At 38.5% G+C, this 24,837-nt stretch overlaps 1 protein-coding gene across 19 annotated transcripts in view; it reads left to right on the top strand.

The window, feature by feature from the left end:
- The window catches only part of myo18ab (myosin XVIIIA b), a 289,512-nt gene that overhangs the window by 87,278 nt on the left and 177,397 nt on the right, over nucleotides 1-24,837 (top strand). For 8 of the 19 annotated variants that reach the window (XM_072589711.1, XM_072589710.1, XM_072589698.1 and 5 more), the window contains 2 exons: nucleotides 17,696-18,349; nucleotides 23,532-23,606. The exons of 5 other annotated variants lie outside the window; for them this stretch is intronic. In XM_072589711.1, the coding sequence (XP_072445812.1) occupies nucleotides 17,696-18,349; nucleotides 23,532-23,606 (729 nt within the window). Of the gene's footprint in view, nucleotides 1-13,849; nucleotides 14,044-14,846; nucleotides 14,942-17,695; nucleotides 18,350-23,531; nucleotides 23,607-24,837 lie in introns of all 19 variants that reach the window. 6 more of the 19 variants (XM_072589702.1, XM_072589701.1, XM_072589700.1 and 3 more) reach the window with 4 other exon arrangements.

The following is a 24,837-nucleotide window of genomic DNA, read 5'->3' as shown; positions in this document are numbered from 1 at the left end:
CTAAATGTCAGTTTTACCATCTTGTGGTAAAGTGCACCCAACTCCAGCTCCTTGAAGACCATATTAGGGTACTGGAGCTGGAACTGGATGAACTCAGGATCATTTGAGAGGCAGAGACAGTTATATGTATAAGCTACAGGGGGGGTGGTTACTCCGAGAAATAAACCTAATTGGGTGACTGTTAGGAGGGGTAAGAAGCAGTCAGTGCAGGGATCCCCTGTGGCCATTCCCCGGCATAACAAGTATACCGTTTTGGATACTGTTTGGTAGTGGGGGAGGGGGGAGCCATAAGAATCTTAAGTGGTAAGCCAAAGGGTACAGGTCTCTGGCACAGAGTCTGTCCCTGTTGATCAAAGGGAATTGAGGAAGAGTGGTAGAGCATTGGTCATTGGGGACTCCATACTTATGGGGACAGATAGGAGATGGTGTGCGAACGAGAGAGACTTGCAGTTGGTGTGTTGCCTCCCAGGTGCCAGGGTCTGTGATGTCTCGGATCGTGTTTTCGGCATCCTTAAGAGGAAGAGGGAGCAACCCCAAGTCGTCGTCCACATAAGCATCCATGACACAGGTTGGAAAAGCGATGGGCATGTAAGGCAGAAATTCAGGGAGCTAGGGTGGATGCTGAGCTAGAACAAACAGAATTGTTATCTTTTGGTTTGTTAATGTGTCATGTGTTAGCGAGGTAAGGAATAAGGAGAGAGAACAGCTGACCATGTGACTACAGGGATAGTGCAGGAGGGAGGAATTCAGATACTTGACTAATTGGGGCTTATTCTGGGATAGGTGGGACCTGTACAAATGAGATGGTCTACACCTGAACCAGAGGTGTACCTGTATCCTAGGGGGAAATTTCCCATCAGGAGGATGGGAACCTGACTTGTTGCTCCATTGTACAGGAGGTTGAGTGTAATGACATCATGAATAAGGTTTCAAGTACTCGGGAGTGTACTGGCAAGAAGGTGGTTTTAAGTGTGATCACTCTAACACCAGGACCATCCAGAATAAGATGAGTGAACTTCCAGCATGGGCTGGTATCTGGGACTTCGATGTTGTGGCCATTTCGGAGACATGGATAGAGAAGGGACGGAAATGGCTGCTGCAGTTTCCGGGTTTAGCTGTTTCAGTAAGGTAAAAGACGGGGAGGTGTACCTTTGTTAGTCAAGGCCAGTATTATGGTGCCAGAAAGTATGTTTGAGGACTCATCTACTGTACGGGCTGAGGTTAGAAATAGGAAAGGAGAGGTCACCTTGTTGGGAGTATTCTATAGGCTTTCAAATAGTTCCAGAGATGTAGAGGAAAGGATTGCAAAGATTACTCTAGATAGAATTGAAAGTAACAGGGCAGTTGATATGAGGGACTTTAACTTTCCAAATATTGACTGGAAACGCTACAGGACAAGAGTTACAACTGGAGGAAAGCAATTACGATGCGATTAGGCAAGATTTACAATGCATAGGAAACTGCAGGGGATGGGCACAATTGAAATGTAGAGCTTTTGCTACTGCGTGTCCTTGATAAGTATGTACCTGTTGGACAGGGAGGAAATGGTCAATCGAAGGAATTGTGGTTTACTAAAGAAGTTGAATCTCTTGTCAAGAGGCGGAAGGAAGCTGATGTAAAGATGAGACGTGAAGGCTCATTTTGGGTGATTGAGAGTTACAAGTTAGCCAGGAAAGACCTAAAGAGAGAGCTAAGGAGAGCCAGGAGGGCACATGAGAAGTCTTTGGCAGGTAGCATCAAGGAAAACCCTAAAGCTTTCTGTAGTTATGTCAGGAATGAAAGAATGACTTGAGTAATATTAGGGCCAGTCAAGGACAGTAGTGGGAAGTTGTGAGTGGAGTCTGAGGAGATTGGAGAGGCACTAATAAATATTTTTCATCAGTATCACACAGGAAAAAGACAATGTTGTCGAGGAGCATACTGAGATACAGGCTATTAGACTAGACAGGATTGAGGTTCATAAGGAGGAGGTGTTAGCAATTCTGGAAAGTGTGAAAATAGATAAGTCCCTTTTGGCCAGATTGAAGTTATCCTAGGATTCTCTGGGACACTAGGGAGGAGATTGCAGAGCCTTTGGCTTTGATCTTTATGTTGTCATTGTCTATAGGAGTAGTGCGAGAAGACGACTGGAAGATAGCAAATGTTTGTCCCCTTGTTCAAGAAGGGGAGTAGAGACAACCCTGGTAATTATAGACAGTGAGCCTTCGTTCGATTGTGGGTAAAGTGTTGGGAAGGATTATAAGAGATAGATATGACTTATAATCATATAGAAAGGAATAATTTGATTAGGGATAATCAACATGGTATTGTGAATGGTAGGTCGTGCCTCACAAACCTTATTGAGTTCTTCGAGAAGGTGACCAAACAGGTGGATGAGGGTAAAGCGGTTGTAGTGGTATATGTGAATTTCAATAAAGCGTTTGATAAGGTTCCCCAAGGTAGGCTATTGCAGAAAATATGGAGGCATGGGATTGAGGGTGATTTAACAGTTTGGATCTGAAATTGGCTAGCTGAAAGAAGACAGAGGGTGGTGGTTGGTAGGAAATGTTCATCCTGACGTTCAGTTACTAGTGGTGGACCACAAGGATCTGTTCTGGGGCCACTGCTTTTTGTCATATTTTAAAAAATGACCGGGATGAGGACACAGAAGGATGGGTTAGTAAATTTGCGGATGACACTAAAAGTTGGTGGAGTTGTGGACAGTGTGGAAGGATGTTGCAGGTTATAGAGGGACATAAATAAGCTGCAGAGCTGGGTTGAGAGGTGACAAATGGAGTTTAATGCAGAAAAGTGTGTGGTGATTCATTTTGGAAGGAGTAACAGGAATGCAGAGTACTGAGTAAATCGTAAGATTCTTGTAGTGTGGATGAGCAGAAAGATCTGTGTCAGTGTGCCTAGATACTTGAAAGTTGCCACCCAGGTTGATAGACTTGTTAAGAAAGCCTACGCTATAGTAGCATTTATTGGTAGAGGGATTGAGTTTCAGAGCCGTGCGGTCATGTTGCAGATGTACAAAACTCTGGTGCGGCTGCACGTATTGCATACAGTTCTGGTCACCGCATTATAGGAAGGACGTGTGGAAGCATTGGAAAGGGTGCAGAGCAGATTTACCAGGATATTGCCTGGTATGGAGGGAAGGTCTTATGATGAAAAGCTGAGGGACTTGGGACTCTTTTCGTTAGAGAGAAGAAAGTTAAAAGGTGATTTAATAGAGACATAGAAGATGATCAGAGGGTGGACAGTGAGAGCCTTTTTCTTCAGACGGTGATGGCTAGCAAGAGGGGAAATATCTATCACCCTTCAATTTAAAGCTATAGGACAGATGTCAGAGATAAGGTCTTTACTCAGAGTAGTAAGGGTATGGAATGCCCTTCCTGCAACAGTAGTGGAATCCATCATTAAGGGCATTTAAATGGTCTTTGGATAAGCATGGAACTGTGGAACTTTGGATGATAATGGAACAGTGTAGCTGAGATGGGCTTGAGATTGGTTTCATAGGTTAGCGCAATGTTGAGGATTGTTGGGCTTGTACTGCCCTGTAACTATGTCCTATGTTGTCCTCCTGTGATGCAACTTTCAAGGAGCTATGTACTTGAACTCCTAGGTCTCTCTGTTTGACAACATTCCCCAGGGCCCTATTATTAACTATATAAGCCCTTGTTCAGCTTACCAAAAAGCAAAACTTTGCATTTATCTAAATTAAATTCCATCTGCCATCCCTCAGTCCATTAGCCCAATTCATTGAGATCCTTTTGTAATCTTAGTTAAATTTCTTCACTATCTACTATACCACCAATTTTAGTGTCATTTGCAAAAGTGCTAATCATACTTCCTATATTCCCATTCAAATGGTTTGTATAAATGACAAATAACAGTGGAGCCAGCACCAATCCTGTGGAACACCGCTGGTCACAGGCCTGCAGACTGAAAAACAACCCTCCCTCACAACTGTCTCTGTTGTCAAACCAATTTTTGTATCCAATTAGTAAGGTGTCCCTGAATCCCACGTGATCTGACTTTACTAACAAGTTTTTCACGCAGAACCTTGTCAAAGGCCTTGCTAAACTCCATGGAGACAACATCTACCACACTACTGTCATCTGTGTTCTTGGTCATATTCTCACAAAACTCTGAAGTTTGAGGCAAAGGTGAAAATGCAGCATTGTTAATTAATGATGCTATTAAAGCAATGGAGAGGGATGAACTATGTTCAGAAATCATTGAATGTAGAAATGGCTTTGGGAAGAGATATAAAATGATATCGGCGTGAGTAAGGATTCTGGGTAATCCAAGATGGAGGATGGGAAAAAGTTCTGGCTGTAACAGCTGCTCCTTTTATTTGAGGCATTTCAGGTGTTTGCGGTGATTTCCTTGTATTACTGTTTTATATGCTGTTGCATTGTTTTGGAACTTTGGGGGGGGGGAAACAACAGCAGTTTTAAAAGGGAGAAGAACAGACAAAGGAAGCACATGGTGAGGTCAGTACAGGAGGGAGAGAGAAAGAAAGAAACTGACACAACAGTGAATCTGCACAGTTATTGCATTTGCTGTTTGAATTCATGTATTGCTGGACATCGGAGTGCGTCTGGGAAAATTAACAGTGAAAGTCACAACTGATCTTGGAGGAACTGTATGGGTGAAGTTTACAGCACAGAAGCAGGTAAAGTGTATTGTTTTTAAGTGTGACCTACAGAGAGTCTGCAGTAGTGAGTAGAATGTGTTCTTTCTTGATTGTTTTTTGAGATATGTCTCTTGATTAAACTTAAAATATAAGCTATAACTATTAATTTAAACTGGGGCAGTGTTTTGTAAAGGAATAGGATGGTATTATTTTCTGGGTCTGTACATTGTGAAAGAGCAAAGATGGCTTTTAGTAGAGTGAAATGCGCTTCTTGTCAGATGTGGGAGTTTAAAGTGAGTTTAGGGGTTACTGCGGATTATATCTGCAATAAATGCTGTTGGTTGCGAATCTTATCAGATCAAATGGATTGGTTGAACAGACCGTTAGAAGCAATGAGTAATTTGCAATAGCAACAGTATGTGATGGCAGTTATAGGAAAGGGGGGAAAGTCTCCAATACAGTCACATAGCTGGGTTAACTCCAGGAAAGGTAAGAGAGGTAGTGCAGGAGCCTTCTGTGGCTATACTGATGTCAAACAAGTATGCTGTTTTGGATAATGTAGGGATGATGGATTCCCAGGGGAACGTAGCATGAACAGCCAAGTTTCTGGTATTGAGACTGGCTGTAATGCAATGAGGGGTACATCGGGTTCCAAGAGATCAATTGTGTTAGGGGACTCTGTAGTCGGAGGTACAGACAGATGTTTCTGTGGCCAGCAGTGAAAAATCAGAATGGTGTGTTGCTTCCCTGGTGCCAGAATCAAGAATGCCTCAGAGGGTGCAGAATGTTCTCACAGGGGAGGGGCCAGCAAGAGGTCATTGTCCACATTGGAACCAATGACATAGGAAAGGAAAAGGCTGAGATTCTGAAGGGAGATTACAAAGAGTTAGACAGGAACTTAAAAAGGAGGTCCTCGAGAGTAGTAATATCTGGATTACTCCCGGTGCTACGAGCTAGTGAGGGCAGGAATAGGAGAATAGAGCAGATGAATGCATGGCTGAGGAGCTGGTGTTTGGGAGAAAGATTGACGTTTTTGGACCACTGGGATCTCTTTTTTGGGGTAGAAGTGACCTGTACAAGAAGGACGGTTTGCACCTAAATTGAAAGGGGACTAATATACTGACCGGGAGATTTGCTAGAGCTGCTCGAGAGGATTTAAACTAGTAAAGGGGAGGGGTGGAAATGGACACAGGACCCAAGGAGATAGTGAGGAAGGTGATCAATCTGAGACTGGTACAGTTGAGAACTGAAGCGAGTCAAACAGTCAGGATAGGCAGGGACAGGTAGCACTAATAAATTAAACTGCATTTATTTCAATGCAAGGGGCCTAACAGGGAAGGCAGATGAATTCAGGGCATGGTTAGGAACATGGGACTGGAATATCATAGCAATTACAGAGACATAGCTCAGGGATGGGCAGGACTGGCAGCTTAATATTCCAGGATACAAATGCTACAGAAGGATAGAAAGGGAGGCAAGAGAGGAGGGGGAGTGACGTTTTTGATAAGGGATAGCATTACAGACATGCTGAGGGAAAATATTCCTGGAAATACATCCAGGGAAGTTATTTGGGTGGAACTGAGAAATAAGAAAGGGTTGATCACCTGATTGGGATTGTATTATAGACCCCTTAATAGTCAAAGGGAAATTGAGAAACAAATTTAGAGTCATAGAGATGTACAGCATGGAAACAGACCCTTCGGTCCAACCTGTCCACGCTGACCAGATATCCCAACCTAATCTAGTCCCACCTACCAGCACCCGGCCCATATCCCTCCAAACCCTTCCTATTCATACACCCATCCAAATGCCTCTTAAATGTTGCAATTGTACCAGCCTCCACCACTTCCTCAGGCAGCTCATTCCATGCACGCACCACCCTCTGCGTGAAAAAGTTGACCCTTGGGTCCCTTTTATATCTTTTCCCTCTCACCCTAAACCTATGCCCTCTAGTTCTGGACTCCCCAGTCCCAGGGAAAAGACTTTGCCTATTTACCCTATCCCTGCCCCTCATAATTTTGTAAACCTCTATAAGGTCACCCCTCAGCCTCCAACGCTCCAGGGAAAACAGCCCCAGCTTGTTCAGCCTCTCCCTATAGCTCAAATCCTTCAACCCTGGCTACATCCATGTAAATCTTTTCTGAACCCTTTCAAGTTTCACAACATCTTTCCGATAGGAAGGAGGCCAGAAATGCACACACTATTCCAACAGTGGCCTAACCAACGTCCTGTACAGCCACAACGTGACCTCCCAAGTCCTGTACTCAACACTCTGACCAATAAAGGAAAGCATACCAAACGCCGTCTTCACTATCCTATCTACCTGCGACCTCACTTTCAAGGAGCTATGAACCTGCACTCCAAGGTCTCTTTGTTCAGCAGCACTTCCTAGGACCTTACCATTAAGTGTATAAGTCCTGCTAAGATTTGCTTTCCCAAAATGCAGCACCTCGCATTTATCTGAATTAAACTCCATCTGCCACTTCTCAGCCCATTGGCTTATCTGGTCAAGATCCTGTTGTAATCTGAGGTAACCTTCTTCGCTGTCCACTACACCTCCTATTTTGGTGTCATCTGCAAAATTACTAACTGTACCTCTTATGCTCGCATCCAAATCATTTATGTAAATGACAAAATGTAGAGAACCCAGCACCGATCCTTGTGGCACTCCACTGATCACAGGTCTCTAGTCTGAAAAACAACCCTCCACCACCACCCTCTGTCTTTTACCTTTTGAGCCAGTTCTGTATCCAAATGACTAGTTCTCCCTGTATTCCATGAGATCTAACCTTGCTAATCAGTCTCCCATGGGGAACCTTGTCGAACGCCTTACTGAAGTCCATATAGATCACATCCATTGCTCTGTCCTCATCAAGCTTCTTTGTTACTTCAAATAACTCAATCAAGTTTGTGAGACATGATTTCCCAAGCACAAAGCCATGTTGACTATCCCTAATCAGTCCTTGCCTTTCCAAATACATGAACATCCTGTCCCTCAGGATTCCCTCCAACAACGTGCCTACCACTGAGGTCAGGCTCACTGGTCTATAGTTCCCTGGCTTGTCTTTACTGCCCTTCTTAAACAGTGGCACCATGTTTGCCAACCTCCAGTCTTCTGGCACCTCACCTGTGACTATTGATGACACAAATATCTCAGCAAGAGGCCCAGCAATCACTTCTCTAGCTTCCCACAGAGTTCTCGGGTGCACCTGATCAGGTCCTGGGGATTTATCCAACTTTTAACCGTTTCAAGACATCCAGCACTTCCTCCTCTGTAATCTGGACATTTTGCAAGATGTCACCATCTATTTCCCTCCAGTCTATATCTTCCATATCCTTTTCCACAGTAAATACTGATGCATAATATTCATTTAGTATCTCCCCCATTTTTTTTTGTGGCTCTACACAAAGGCCGCCTTGCTGATCTTTGAGGGGCCCTATTCTCTCCCTAGTTACCCTTTTTTGTCCTTTATATATTTGTAAAAACCCTTTGGATTCTCCTTAATTCTATTTGCCAACGCTATTTCATGTCCCCTTTTTGCCCTCCTGATTTCCCTCTTAAGTATACTCCTACTTCCTTTACACTCTTCTAAGGATTCGGTCGATCTATCCTATCTATACCTGACATATGCTTCCTTCTTTTTCTTAACCAAACCCTCTTTCTTTAGTCATCCAGCATTCCCTATACCTACCAGCCTTCCCTTTCACCCTGACAGGAATATATTTTCTCTGGCTTCTTGTCATCTCATTTCTGAAGGTGTCCCATTTTCCAGCTGTCTCTTTTACCTGCGAACATCTGCCTCCAATCAGCTTTTGAAAGTTCTTGCCTGATACTGTCAAAATTGGCCTTTCTCCAAATCAGCATGTACAGCATAGGATTGTGAAGAAGGCGTTTGGTATGCTTTCTTTTATTGGTCAGAGTATTGAGTACAGGAGTTGGGAGGTCATGTTGCAGCTGTACAGGACATTGGTTGGGCCACTGTTGGAATATTGCATGCAGTTCTGGTTTCCTTCCTATCGGAAAGATATTGTGAAACTTGAAAGGACTCAGAAACGACTTACATGGATGTTGCCAGGTTTGAAGGATTTGAGCTATAGGGAGAGGCTGAACAAGCTGGCGCTGTTTTCCCTGGAGCGTCTGAGGTGGAGGGGTGACATTATAGAAGTTTACAAAATTATGAGGAGCATGGATAGGATAAATAGATAAAGTCTTTTCCCAGGGGTCGGAGAGTCCAGAACTAGAGGGCATATGTTTCTTGTGAGAGGGGAAAGATATAAAAGAGACCTAAGGGGCAATTTTTTCACACAGAGGGTGGTATGTGTATGGAATGAGCTGCCAGAAGAAGTAGTGGAGGCTGGTACAATTGCAACATTTAAAAGGCATTTGGATGGGTATATGAATAGGAAGGGTTTGGAGGGATATGGGCCAGGTGCTGGCATGTGGGATATCTGATCAGCATGGACTGGTTGGACCGAAGTGTCTGTTTCCATGCTGTACACCTCTATGACTCTATGAAATTCCATGTGAAAGTGAGAGTACATGCCCCCTAACCATGCTGTTTGATGGCATAAAGTTTTAAATGGTAAAAGCTTGTCAGAAAGGGATGGTGATTTTTAATTTGCATGTCGCAATCAGATGAGCTAAAGTAACATATATGAGAACCTTAAAATATTTCCAGGTAGTTTCTTTGAATACCATGTTCTGGAACTAATCAATGAGCAGGTTAAACTAGATTTAATCCTATTTCATCTCACAATGTTAATGATCTTCTAATGAAAGTAATCCGAGGTAGCAGCAACTATAATATGATTGAATTTACCTTCATTATGAAGGGGAGAGGAGTTGATCAGATTGTTATTTAAAAACAAACAAATAGCAGTTAAAAGGGCAAGAAAGCAGAACTAGGTAGAGTGAACGGCAAATTAGGTTAGAAGTTTGGCCAATAGAGATGCAGTGGCAGATATTTAAGGGAAGTTTCAGAACACAGAATAGTTGCATTCCAACGAGTAAAGAAAATTCCAAGGTAAGACTTTCCATCAATGATTACATAGAAGGATGAAAGATAGTATCAAATCAAAAAGAATAAAAAGCATATAATTGTGCAAGGCAAGTTTAGCAGGTCACAAGATTAGATGGAATATAAAACACAGCAATGGAGGACTAAATAATGAATACAAATGAGGAAATTTAGAGTACGAGAGAAAGCTAGGCAGAAATATAAAAACAATGCCTCAATAAAAATTTCAGTTTAAGTGTTGATCCCATAGAATGTGGGCCTAACAAGTATTGTTGGAAAGTTAGGAGATGGCTGATGAATTGGAGAAGTATCTTGCATGTCTCACTATAGAGGACACTAGTAACATCCCAGAAGCAATTATAAATCTAAAACTAAAAGGGAGAGAGGAAATCAGGAAAATCACAATCAGTGGAGTAATAGTACTTAGTGAATCATTGGATCTGTGGGCTGATGCATTTTGGCCTGATGGATTTTATCTTGGGGTCTTCAAAGGCGTTGTTAGTGAGATAGTTAATGTATTGGCTTTAACTTCCAAAACTCCTTTATTTCAGGGAACATCTCATTAAATTGGAAGATAGCCAGTGTAACGTGTTCATTTAAAAATGGAGGACAATAGAATGTAGGAATGTACTGACCGGTTAGCTTAACCGTGTCAGAGGGAAAATGTTATCTATCATCCACGATGTTCTAATCGGGCACTGAGATAGGTTAGAAGGAATCAGACAGTCAGCATGATTTCCGCCTCACAAAACCATGTTTTACCAATCTATTGGAGTTCTTTTGAAGAGGTAACACATGCTCAAAAACTGGTGGATGTACTCTTCCTTAGATTTTCAGAAGATGTTTCATAAAATGCCATATCAAAGGTCATTATTAAAAGCTTGTCATGTAGGAGTGATATATTGACATGGAGGAAGGTTGGCTAGCTCACGGGAACATAGAGTATGCACAAATCTCAAAGATTGGCAAGATATAATGAGTGGTATGCTACAGGAATTTGTGTTTGGACCTTAACTATTTGATTTCTTTAAATTACATGGGGGAAGGGACAGAAGTTATGATTGTCAAATCATTTTGATCATGTAAGGAACGGTTAAAAAAATAAGTTGTGAAAAGGGCATAAGCTACTAAATTAAAAAGATGAATGAGTAAAGACCTGGTATATGGGAATGTGAGAAAATGTACAATTGTCCATTTTGGCAGGAAGAATGAAAAAGCATATTATCTAAATGATGTAAAATTGCAGAGCTTCGCGTTAAAGAAGGTTCCATGTACCCTAGTGCATCAATCACCAAATGATCAGAATGTAGGCACAGCAAATAGTTAGAAAAGTGAATAAAATGTGATTATTTATAACGAGAAATTGAATAAAAGTAGAGGGAGGTTATGCTTCAGTTATGTAGGTTACCTGTGAGAACACAATTGAAGTATTGTGCATGGTATTGGTCACCTTAGTTATGGAAAGATGTAAATGTGTTGGAAGTAGTTCAATGAAAGTTTACCACATTATCAGCAGATTGTCTTCTGTGAAAAGGTTCGCCTCTTATGCTTTTATACTTCAACATGTGATTGAAACAGAAAACATGTGGTCTTGTCAATGCATGTGGAAAAGATAGGCTTTTTTTCCGATGGGTCTACAACTAACAGCACTGTTAAAAATCAGGGATTGCCTAATTAATAAAGATGAGACAATTTTTTTCTGTAAGTGTCATCAGTCTCTGGTACTACTTGCAAAGATAATGGAAATGGGATCCTTGAATGTTTTACAGCAGGCATGGATAACAAGGGAATTAAAGATTGTCAAGGATTAAAGTGGGAATGTGACTTTAAATCAGCCATGATCATCTTCAATGATGGGGCAGGCTGAAGGAGCCAAATGGCCTACTCCTACTTTTCCACACTTTTATATGCATAATATAAAGTGACCCCTAAAATAACCTTCATCTCTGATTTTAGCAAGATTGGTGTATAGTTTTGCTCAGATATGTAAATACAGTGCTATTTTCAGGCTCTTAAGGGCTCTACGAAAGGACTTGCTTCTAATCCTTTTATAATTCTATTTTAAGGCTAATTTGTGATGATCCATTCTAGGAGCAGGATTCTGCCATTCTGCTCTGCCATTCAGTAAGATCATGGCTCATCTTTTTGTGGTCTCAATTCCATATTCTTTCTTTCTTTACCCTGATGACATTGATTTTTGATTGATGTGAATCAATATGCCCATGATCTGTGTCTTAAAAGTATGCAATGACTCCATTCTCTCGAGAAAGAGCTTCAAAGACTCACTTTAAAAAAAATCCTCCTTTTTGCTGTCACTTTCCATAGGGCAACTAGAAATGCTAACAAATGCCAGCAATGCCCACAGCCTACAAATATATAAATGTTTGTGATCCAAGACTGGATTTTACATATACTCAATGGGGGCATTATTGGTGGTGATGGCCTAAATAAGATAGCCCATCACCTTCCCACTCATTCCTAATCTTAGTCTCATAATAAATTAAGTAGAAGGTATGACAATATTGTGGCTTTAAGGGGTGTATTTGTCCCCTTTTTATGTACATCTAAAGAGAAATTGAAACCGTGTCAGAGTGGTCTGCTTCAAGTCAATAAACTAAACAGATTGTGAGGCCTTGGGTTTTTTAAAATTAAAGTTGGAACAATAGAAACAGCCTGTGATGGGTTGGGTCAAGCTCCCACAGAACCAGGATTTTTAGTTTAGCTTTCAGTAGCTGTTGAGGTTGTGAAAGCTGTGACATCTTTCTTTGGTGCAGCTAAAAGCTTCTACCTGCTAGAATTGAATGTGAGACAATCTGTTTTACTGATTTTGCCTTACCAAGATTGTGCTTATAGGATGTTACTATATTGGAACCGTTCATTCATTGAGTTACAGTTAAGCTGATATTTTCTTTTATTTATATTTTAACTGTAGTGTATGAATAGTGTGTTTGGCTTCAAGCCTGATAGTTTGATAAATCAAATTACATCTGGAACATAATGTCTGGTACTTGCTTTTAACATAAATAAAAGTTAGGGTCTAGACTACCTCCTTGTCGCTTTGAGGAGGTTTGGTCTGGTCTGTAACAGGATGGCATGGAAATTGGAAGCTTGTCTCCTATATGTAAATAAATAAGATAAGTTAGGTTTTTTGCCAAATCTATTGATCAGAATAATATACTCCATGTGTCACAATGAATCTGGCATAGGCAGGTGGTAAAGAATGGACAGATCACCTACTGTAATAGAGTACATCTAAAGGAAGCCGCTTCAGTTAGAAGGTTCCTTCACACATTGATATTTCCCATCCCTAAGAAGTCAACACCGCCCTCCCTCTTCTGGGGAAAACTGATTATTCATTCCATAAATTAATGTAATTAAGACTGGAAAATTTGTGGAAAATAAATTGATTGTAGAAGGCTAATTCCGATAGTGTAATATATATTTGATGACTTTGATCATATGGAATCCACCACCAATTGGAGTGGAAGGGAATGATTAATTTAAAGTGTTCATCTATCACTATAGATTATTTTAAGAGTTTGTTTTAACTGTGGAAATCAAATGAGCATACACCTTATCAATTCATGAGATGCATATTTCTGTTGGTACTTTTTTTGACCGAAAGATAACTGGAATGTTATGCTAATAATAACATTTTCAGGATAGGTGCTCCACCATTTTAAGAACTCTAGTTGCTACAAGTGGATGGTATGCTGTTAATTTAAAAGATATATTATAGTCAAGGATAGCTGTTGTTCTCTTTGTAAAAGATCAGCTTTTACAAAAGTCAGAGCTTGAATTTATTTTCCCTGTAGTTATTTGGAAAACTTCTGAGCATTGAACCTCTCTATTTTGTAAAAATCAATTTTTCCCATTTCCATTCTAATTTTAGCATTCCCTTTATAATAGCAGTTTGTACGTTGGCAAATTAGTCAGTTTGTTGTTTCTGTTCATGAACTTTTAAACTTTGCCTCTGTAATTTTACTATCCTAATTGCCAAAGGTGGTTCTTCATTACAGGTATACTTTTGAGGCAGCTACAGCCAGTCAGATTTTGGCTTAAGATTTTGTCTGTAGCTCTTTTTACAACTTTAAACGTAATACAACAGAATGTTTAGTTTTGCTTGGAGACTAAAATAACTGCAATAACTGTTTACTTTTTCTATAAATGATTACTGTAATTTGTGCTTTTCACTTTTCTGTACCCACAGTATCTACTGCACGTGTGTCTGGTCATTGTCCAGGACATTCCAATCTGCACCCACCAATTTCAGTTACTGGGAAGAACTTGGGCTCAAGGCAAACCTCAGTTCTGAATTAGACTGCATCTTTTCATAATACCACTTATCAATTCATGACAGCAGCATGGCTTTCTCATCACGTTTTGCTTTCTGGGAGCAAAAGGAAAGTTTATTTTTAAGCTCAAATCTTTCAAATTGCAAATGCCAATCACTGCAGTCAAGCCGTGTGTTACTTTACAATTTATTTTAGGAATTTTTGATATTGCAGTTGTAAGAAATAGCCTCAAATGAGCATTTCCTAAGAAATTGGTTTAAATTGTTGCCAGTGAAGTGAAAAGAATAATTCTGGACCTCTCACATGCTTATTACAACGTGTCATTGTGATCAGTTTCTGTGAATTTACACAAAAATGTGTTCTAGATATGGACATTTCAGTTATGATGTTTTAGCACTAAATGTGTCAAACAGAAATAAGTTGTACCTATTTATTTATTTGCAGTTATATTTTCAAAGTGAAGTTTATAAGTATAACTATTGCTGAAGCTCATTCATTGGGGAAGTAAGACACCTACAGGGATTGATTACTCTTTGTGTGAATGAAAAATATTGTTTATTTCTTCCTTGCAACCATTTTAGTGAAATTTAACTTCATTCAGATTTGACAACACTACAAATTACAAAAACAAAGTCTTTTGTCTAGAAATATGAGATTGACATAAACATGCAAAAATACTTAAATTCTTTGCACTGAAAGAGTAGCATTTAAATCTACTGAATATTTTTATTCTCCTGAGGAAAGCTGATATCTTCATGGGATTTAAGGAGAAGGTTTTCTTTTTACTTAAACACTAAATTAAACTTTTAGTGTCCAGTGTTGAATTTTGCTGAATTGTAGTAAAAACACTTTTGCATGCATCATTCAAACTTTGGATTGTGATGTTGCGTCCTCATCCTATAAATAACTAGGTTAAAGAGGAAAAGCCTGTTTCAAAGAAAAAATCAGTGTCTGTTCTGAAATCAGAAAATCCAGATCAAGACCACGAAGCAAACCTTGAACGATCTGTAAGTTTCTTCAAGTAATAGTTATTTTTTGATACCAATTACTGCCATAATCATTGGATGAATCCAAAAACAATGACACTTAAGTATCAATGTTTGGAGGGATGGGGTGGTGTGATGCTTACAAAACGCTTTTCAATATATTTCACACAACTTCAACAAATATTGATTTGTATAATAATAAAAATGTGCAGTTATTTGAACCGAGTAAAACATATTATCAACCACATCACATTAATTGTTAATGTACAGTATTTTAAAATCTGTGCATTACTATTGCTTTCTTCAAGAGAAGATTGATTTTAGAATTGGTGAAAGGAGGATTTGATAACATGCAACCAAAACTTTATTTTCCTGTGCTTGTCTTTTTAACATGCCATAACAGCATTGTTGTAGTTGGTCTACTGTCATTAGAGATACTGACTGATGCAGCGTCAGCAGATGCAGTGGTAGTGTTGATTTAGTTTGGGCCTGGAAGCCTTTTAAAGATCCTCCTCCATTCATCTAAACCTTAGGAATAAAATGAAGGTAGCTGAATAATTTTGCTACAATGTTTTAACTTTGAACTAATACTTGGTTTAGCTCGTGCTGTGAACAATGTGATTTTACAATGCAAAGCTCTGTTCCGTAATATTAGGAAGAGACCTGGAGGTGTTGCAGCATTTGATTTGTCCATATGAAGTAGCTGTTTGAGAAAATGGTATTTAGTTTGCTGGTCTATTGAAAGTAAAGCTAGCATTGAAAATTTTGCCGAGCCTGCATTAAATATTTTTTGAAAATCATTTATTTTATTTTATGAAAAATATTAGTACATAGCAGTATACTTAACAGTTTGATTCACAAGCTTATACAAATTAATTTTGCGGGTACGTACTGACTTTTATTGAGTATTTAGTTGGGTTTTAGTAGACTACAAATGAAATGTGATCAGCTACAATTCTGAAAAAATATTACTTTCCTTTAAAGAAAATAAGTGAATAACTTATGGCCCCTTTTTATAGGAAGCAGACCAGGCTTGCTGCACTGCAGCACGTTAATGATTATCCTGTATGTCTTTACAAATTTAGCATGATTCAGTAGTGCTTCCAGAGTGGAAGCATGTTAGCAAATTAGGTCGCAACCTTAATTGTTTACTAAATTATGTGTAGCAAAATTACAAAGAACATATGAAGGTCAAGAGTCCTATTTTTCCAATGTATTTTACTTCAGCTAATATTTGCTACTGCTACATAGTACCTTGAATCATTAAACTTAATGTAATTTTTGAAGTGATAGATCGTTTGTATGACCATACTTTGTAAGGACATAATGCTATATTTAATTTTCATTCTATCTATGTAGCTATGAATGGTCTGATCTATATTTTAGAATAGTTCTGTTTAAAATTTATTATAATTAAATTTGATAGTAATGTTTGAATTTTCAGAGAAAGGAAATGTTATGTTTTATATCTGTCCTTTCAAATTACTCTTAATATCATAAAAATGCCTTCTACTAGTCTGTCCCAAGAGCAGTTAAAAATATTTTTTATACTTTGTAGCACAACAAGAGTACTATGTTTTATATATCTGTTTTAGCTTCTAATTTTCTTTTGATGCATTTTGTAGTTTTCACAGAATTTTTGTAGTGTAAAATGTATGAGTGTAGTGAATGCATGCTGTATGTTTGTTGTCATGTTAGAGTAATACCAACCAATATAGTGGTATGTAGGGACAAATTTTTTATTTTTTAGCACAAGAGCTCTTGCACTGACAGTTTTGTCAAAACTTACAAGAAAATAGTGATATTTAAAAGTTGCTTGCTTTTCTGCTTGTATGTTTCAACAAGTATTTACTCTGATACAGGATAGTGAAGAAGGCGTTTGGTATGCTTTTGTTTACTAGTCAGAGTATTGAGTACAGGAGTTGGGAGGTCATGCCATTGAGTACAGGCCATTGGTTCGGCCACCATTGGAATATTGTGTGCAATTCTGGTCTCCTTCCTATCGGAAAGATGTTGTGAAACCTGAAAGGGTTCAGAAAAGATTTATAAGGATGTTGCCAGGGTTGAGGGATTTGAGCTGCAGAGAGAGGCTGACCAGGCTGGGGCTGTTTTCCCTGGTGCGTCAGAGGCTAAGGGGTGACCTTATAGAGGTTTACAAAATTATGAGGGGCATGGATAGGGTAAACAGGCAAAGTCTTTTCCCTGGGGTCGGGGAGTCAAGAACTAGAGCGCACAGGTTTAGGGTGAGAGGGGAAAGATATAAAAGAGACCTATGGGGCAACTTTTTCACGCAGAGGGTGGTACGTGTATGGAATGAGCTGCCAGAGGAAGTGGTGGAGGCTGGTACAATTGCAACATTTAAAAGGCATTTGGATGGGTATATGAATAGGAAGGGTTTGGAGGGATATAGGCCGGGTGCTGGCAGGTGGGACTAGATTGGATTGGGATACCTGGTCGGCAGACGGGTCCGTTTCCATGCTGTACATCTCTATGCCTCTATGACTCTATTTGCCAGTTCATATAGAACTAAGTAAAATGAAGTCAAACAGTGATGACCAAGTGTATTGTCCTGCCCCTGAATATGAATCTGGTGTAGTTTTATGTGTCTATTGCAAAAGTTGATTGGAGATAAACTGGAACCTTTAATTGTACAAGTAGCTTATTTTTTTCTTGATGTCATATTTGGACTATAATTCTGTTTCTTTTTGCTTTGATACCAATTATGTTTTCTTCAATTTTAATTTATGCAACTTTTTTTTACACTGCAAAATATAGTCAGAAAAAGGTGAAAATGATAAAGCAATGAAAGTCAGGACCGAAGAGATCTGTAGTCCCCAGCTGGAAATAAATGGAGAAAATGTATGTGCAACTGGACGTTTTGAAAATGAGCTTCCTGCACAAGAGGAGGTAAAACAAAATATGAATGTGACAAATCGTGAGGAGATGGCCCATGAGAATGAGGCATTTCCTAAGAAAAAAGTGGTTAAAATTGTCAGGAAAGTGATACGAAAGGCTTTACCAGGCGAAAGTGGGAGTGATAAGGCAAAGACGATGGAGGTGAAGTCTAAAGAGCAAGCTGTGAAGAAGAAGATGGAATGCAAAACAATTCTGGAGTCAGAAGCCGGATCTAGAACTGAAATTAGCAAGACAACAGTTTTAAAGATTGAGAAAAATGTTCCCAGTACTGCTAAAATACAACCAGCAATTCCAACAAAGGAAACCACTAAAGATGATATTTCAGTCGGGCTGACCAGTCTAATGACGAGAGGAAAAACCAAAGATCACAAACCTCGGTTAAAACTCTCGGAGAAAAAGGAAGATGTTTCTACTAGTGATCCAAATAAAATGAGCACTATGTTACATTTGCCTGCCTTGGAGCAAGCGGAAAAACAAAATGATCTACAAATGCCAGAACCAGTCAAAAGCGAGGTAATCAGCTAACCAAAATGTGCATGCTGCTAGGTTAGGCAAAAGGGTTTGTATGATTTTCTAATGCACATCTTAAAATTTAGCAAAGTACTCACCAAAGTATCATTGTCAAATCAGGAAGAAAGTTTGGCCTCTTGATTAAAATTATCACCATGGCACTTTATTGTGTGCTGCACATTGTAGGTTTGATAAACTCAACTTTTAACGCATGGGAGATTTATTATTTGGATGTTGCTATTTGTGATTTAACATTAGGTGTGCTGATTTGAATATAAGTGCATGGAAATATGAAATGATTTTGAGGTGCCAGTGTTGTTACATGAAAATTAGCATGAATGCAGTTGATTGAGGAATCGCCTTAGAACTGACATAAGTTGTCCTCAGCTATACTAATACTATAATCTCTTTCTGAAATCATTGTGATAAACTAAACAGAGTAAAATGAATGAGATAATCTAGCAAATACTGAGCTCAAAGCATGCTTTTTTATTTCTGACTAAGCTTCCATAATTGAATATGGCACACAACTTTTCCTTTTGAATTATTTAAAGAAGACTGTGCTTTCCAAAGCACAACACATTACAAATCAGAAAATATTGCCTTCACTTGTTGCTGAAGAGTTTCAACCAGATGTCAGAATGCAAGTGTGTGGTTATAAAAAGAATAGTACAAGTTAATTTTGGGGTTAAAAAGAGCAATGAACATCGAAGACAAAAAAAAGTTGAAATTTGTGGCTCTGTGACGTTTGGTCGTCCTATACGGTCAGTAAATTACCATGTTGCGTTTAATTCTGCTTCTAATTAAGAAATCTCACAGGGAATCAAATACTGAAGCAGTTATTTAAACTTTGTTGCATTTTGCAACCAAAATCAGACCCCTTAAGTAAGCAAGTTAAGCATTACAACTCAACTTGGCTATTACCCAATTAATAGTGGAATTTAGCTATGATTCCAACTCGAAATGTCCCTGTCTCTGTATGTGCCCAGAGTTTGATTCTTGTGCAGTGTTATTGTCCAGAATTCTGTTCTGAAGGAATCCTGGAGTTGAATAATTATACAATTTTCATCCTTCAAATTTGTGGTGATACATTATTGATGATTCTTTAGATTCCTTCATCCAAATATTACAAGTTTACAGCTTGCCTTTTTAAGAGAGGTAGCCTTCTTGCATTGACTGTTGAACTCACGCTTTCCTCAGATTAACTCCTTAAATTCTTCTGCATGGTAATCAATTGTCCTTGTGGCATTTATCAAGTAGTTGATGAAACTGTTTTGTTCGTTTCAGTTTCAACACTTCCTTCTCTCAGACATGAATAATTACTTTCAATTTCTGGATAACCATTTTCCTTGTCCCTTAATAGTTTAGTTCAGGCAGAGTTATTCGTGCTGCTTTCAATCTATATTCAGTTATTGAAATTTTGAAGTTTATAGTTTCACACACAAATGTTCATTATTTATGCCTATAAGTATATATATATGTTTGTTTTGACAATTGCAGTTGTTGATTTTTTTAAAAATGTAGTTTCACACTTTAGTTAAAGGAGAAATAAAGCTGTGAGAATTTTGAACAATGGGCTTCCCAATGACCTATTTTGTAGAGGTCATTTAGTTTACCTATACATTAAGCCATTTTGTGAATGAAGAACAATTTTTACAAGTAGTAAAATTCTTGGGTTTGGGTGATTTTAGAGCTATTATGGAGCCAACCTGCTACTGTTTGCAACAGTTATATTATACTGTGCATATAATTGAGACCAACCAAGCACATAAACAGAAAGTTTCTTTGGGGAAAAAAAAGTCCAGCATTTAAGTTGGCATCCTCCAACCTTCCCCAACAAGAGACTTGCATTTATACAGTTCCTTTCCTTAATGTGTGTGCCTTAGCTACCTACATATGTTCTATTAAACACATAGATGCTGTAGGATGTTTTCCTCTCTGGCACATTAAAGCCATCTATATCTGGAGCTTTTCTCCTAACTATGAAGCTGCTCAGGTCTTTTTTGCTCAGACTGTTTCAGACGTGGCAATGTTGCAGGACTTTAGTGTCTGAATGATCTGCTTCTCTGAAAGAAATCTGCACATTTGCTAGTCTTCTGGATGATTCTCCTTCCTAAAAAGAAAATTTGCCTCCTGTTTCCCTGTAATATAGGGTGTTTTGCTGCTGTGCAGTGGGCCTTTTTTCCCCACACTTTTCTACTCTTGTTTTTTAAACCATCAAGCTGTTTACCACAGGGTTTGTTTTTAAGCTTTATTTAAAAGCAAGTAAACACATTTTTCAGATGGCTCAATGCCAGTTTCAGCTGAAAAGCAAAAAAAAACTAAAATTATACTTTCCCTTTCTTAATATGCGTAATATAGAAATACAAAAGGTTCTGTCCACTTTGATACCAGAATTTCCAAATACGGCAAACTGCTTATTAACCGGCACCTACAACGCAATGAGTTTGCTGATTTATCAAACATTGCACATAATTAAGAGCTGTGCATAACCACAGTAAACTCTGATGTGAAGCTTTGAGACATCAATATCCCTCAAAGATCTATGTAAAAATACCAACATACCTGCTAAAGTTAATGTTAAAAACACGCTCAGTAATATAAACGTAATGCAGGGGGTATACACATCACGTATACTTTATTTACAGCATATACTCTGACATCACTGCAGGTTGGTATTTGAGGTATATAATTTTTCCAAGTTTATCAAGAGTGCGGTTTGATAAGGTGCTGATTAAAACAAAGTTTCCTGTAAAAATAAAACAGTAATAATGGCAATTAAAAGTATGAACCTTCGTCACAAAGGATAAACTGTTATGATTGACTTGTTTTGAAACTTGTTTTGCACTGTATGTTAGACCATTGCAAAATGAATCCTGCAGTGTCATTTCTCTCTATTCAGTTCCCATACTTTAATTCTGTATTGGCAACAAAATATTATACTGATAATGGTAAGATAATTGGTTTCTCTGTTTCTTTGCATCCATTTTATATGGTTTAATGTTATTACTGTTGGATTCCTAGCCCATGTGACTGGATTTGAAGCTTCCAGAGCAATAGTTTTATTGCCTTTAGATTAATACCATGTCATTCATGGGAGTAGAGAGTTTGAAATATAAAAATAGACTGCAAACACTGGGATTTTTTTCACTGGAGAGTAGGTAGTTGAGGGGTGATATTTATTGAGGTTGACAAAATTGAGGGGCATAGATAAGGTGAATGACCATGATCTTTTCCCTAGGGTGGAGGAGTTCAAAATTAGGGGGCATATTTTTAAGGTGAGAGGAAAAAGATTTTAAAAAAGGACATGAGGGGCAATATTTTTAAAACGCATGGTGATTCATGTGTGGAATGAACTGCCAGAGGAAGTGGTGGATACAGGTACAGTTTAAAAGACACTTGGATAAGTTCATGAATAGGAAAGGTTTGGAGGGATATGAACCAAGCGCAGGCAGATGAGACTAGTTTAGTGTGGGAACATGGTTGGATTGAAGGGTCTGTTTCCATGCTGTATGATTCTGACTCTCCTGGAATTAGTCTGTGAAAATTCCAGTTAAAAATGTATTTTAGCAAGGTCTTGAAATATTTAGGAACTAAAAAAAGAAACATTGTTTTTTCTGGCTTCCCGCATTGCACCACAATTCTTAATCCAGATTTCAAAGGGTCAACTATCTCGAGCTAAATCTCGAGCATAATTTGTTGCACTGATTTCTTTGAATCAATTATATGTTTAAATTGTGCATGCTGATTTTTGGAATTCATATTGCCTGTAATTGTACTGTATTTCATCGAGTTTGCATGTGTATACTTTGGACAGATTTGGGAAATAACTAACTCTTGACTATGCTTTAAATGAGGCCAAATATCTGAAAATATTCACAAAAAGTTAGGTACTACTTAAGTGAGGTGAAGAAATACAAATATATTGTGAAAGAAATAGCTATTAATAGATTGGATATTCTGGTCAGCAATGAAGTGGCTGTAAGCTGTCCACAAAGATCTAGTGATCTTTGGCCTGGATTTCACTTTTCCAGATGCTAATTTGATTCGAGCACCACTTAAGAGCTCTGTGGCTTCCAGAAACTGCGAGGTTATCAAACAAGTAATTGCAATGAAGAATTTTGACAACACGTAAGGAAGTCATTGTCATACTTTTATAGAATGAAATAAGAATTAGGATGTACTTGAGATTGATGTAAAAGCTGAAATATCATAAATTTTGAAAGAAGCTTTAAATATCTAAATTGTTACATCTTTTACTTATAATCGAGAAATTTGACTTTCTGCAGATATAAAATGTTTTCCAGGCTAGAGAGGTTGTTGATGCATAATTATGCATCAATGTTCCATAGGGTCGGCAGGGTGGCTCAGTGGTTAGCACTGCTACTTCACAGCGCCAAGGTCCCAGTTCGATTTCAGCCTCTGGCGACTGTCTGTGTGGAGTTTGCACATTCTCCTTGTGTCTGCGTGGGTTTTCTCTGGGTGCTCCGGTTTCTTCCCACAGTCCAAAAATGTGCAGGTCAGGTGAATTGGACATGCTAAATTGCCCACAGTGTTAGGTGCATTAGTCAGAGGGAAATGGGTCTGGGTGAGTTACTATTCGAAAGGTGAATGTGGACTGTTTGGGCTGAAGGGCCTGTTTCCTCACTGAAGAGAATCTAATCTAAATCTAAAAACCCAGTTAGACCTTGTTCAGCAAGTTTAAATGATTTCTAATCAATATCCATGTCATACCCTATTGAGGAGCAAGAAATCACTGACAGCAACAAATTACTTTTGAGTTTCAAAGTTGTAGTTAAGGTTAAGTACTAACAGTTTCACCGTTGTTACAAGTACAAAATCCAGTACAGCAAATATAACAAGATATGAATACTGGTTTGGCTGCTGGACTAAGGAATAAACATATCAACCAGATTGCTATCTTTAGTCAAGCAATGAAAATGTTTGAATCGAATGCATTGATTACTGCATGCAGAAAGCATTTTTACAAGTTTTTCTTGCTGTTTGCATTGCTTACCCATAGGTCACAATTGTGCTGTTTTACTGGGTCACCATGATAACTAAATGTAATTGCACTAATGCTGGCTAGTACCCTTGCCCATGTACCCTACAAATTTCAAGTCCAACCTAAATAGATGAGAACTGGTTATGAGAAAATTAATATTGTTGGTCATGTGATCTTTAGGCCCAATGGATGCCACAACAAATGACCCATACGGATGAAGCTCAGCTGAGACTGGAGAGAATCTTCACAACTTCAGTAAATAAACATGCCATGCTTTGACTGTTGCTTGTGTTGGGCTGTTTGCACATTCTTACCTAAATGTAGAATCTTGTGTCAATTTTATGTACACCTGACATTTCCTCTTAAAACCCCTTACTTTAATGTAGATTATATAGGTACATTAATTGGATTAATCAGTCAGCTATTCTACAGGTGTATGTAAACTGTATGTTTTGTGTAGTATTTCAAAATCAAAACTTGTTCAGTGTAATGAAGTGTAAAATGTTGTAATTTGTAGCAGGATTAAGTGATCAGTCCCATGAATACAAGTCTTATCTGATCCAGATAATTCTGTTTTGTAAAACCTTAAAAGGCCTTTTGCTCACCTGGGATGATGATTGTGGTACCTTATGAATGATGTGATTGATTCCCATCATAATGGTTACCTGTTTTGTTTTGAATGCTAATCACGGATTAGTTGAACCCAGTGAGCAAAGAAAAATTCATTTCCAAATTCTCCTCTGCTACAGACTAAACGTTGCAACTTCAGTTTTCAAGGGATCATCTGCCAGATTAATAGTTCAATAGGTTCACGTATAATTCATTGCTTTTCCTTGAGTGGTATTGTTTTTGCAGACATTTGCTCATGGGGAAGTTTTGTGTACTATTTCATAGAATTATGCAGCAGAGAAAGCGGCCATTCAGCTCTTCATGCCTGTGATGGCTCTTTGAAAGATCAATCGAATTTGTTTCACAGCCCTGCTCTTTCCTTTTTCAAGTACATATCAGATTTTCTTTTGGAATTTACTCTTTAATCTGGTTATACCACCCTTTTAAACAGTGTATTGCAGATTCTAACTACAACTTACATTTGATTGCCAAATATTTTAAGTTGTTGCCCTCTGGCTGTTAACCCTCTGCCAGAGGTCACTTAAATGATTTAAAACACTTTGTCACTATCTATTCTATTGATATGTTCATAGTTATCATAATTCCTCCATGTAATGTCTTTACAATATTAGAGCATTTTGATTTAGATTTTGATCTTATGTGATGGTATGAGAAGGGTATTTTTGCATGTTTTTAGTTTCACGTTTACACTTAAGGTAGGTATACAGGTACACCCACTCAAAACCAATTTTAGAATGTGTCACTTTTTATATTCAATTAAAATACCTTATGTGGGCAATTTAGCTAAAGACTGCATGGTACCGGAATTGTCAGTTTGACTGCTGGTGTGCCGGTCTATTCCTATGTTCTAAGCACA

This window comes from Chiloscyllium punctatum, chromosome 19 (genome assembly GCF_047496795.1).
Source record: "Chiloscyllium punctatum isolate Juve2018m chromosome 19, sChiPun1.3, whole genome shotgun sequence".
In the NCBI taxonomy this organism is placed as follows: Eukaryota; Metazoa; Chordata; class Chondrichthyes; order Orectolobiformes; family Hemiscylliidae; genus Chiloscyllium; species Chiloscyllium punctatum.
Note: the sequence above shows the minus strand (reverse complement) of the source record. Positions and strands in the feature narration are given on the sequence as shown.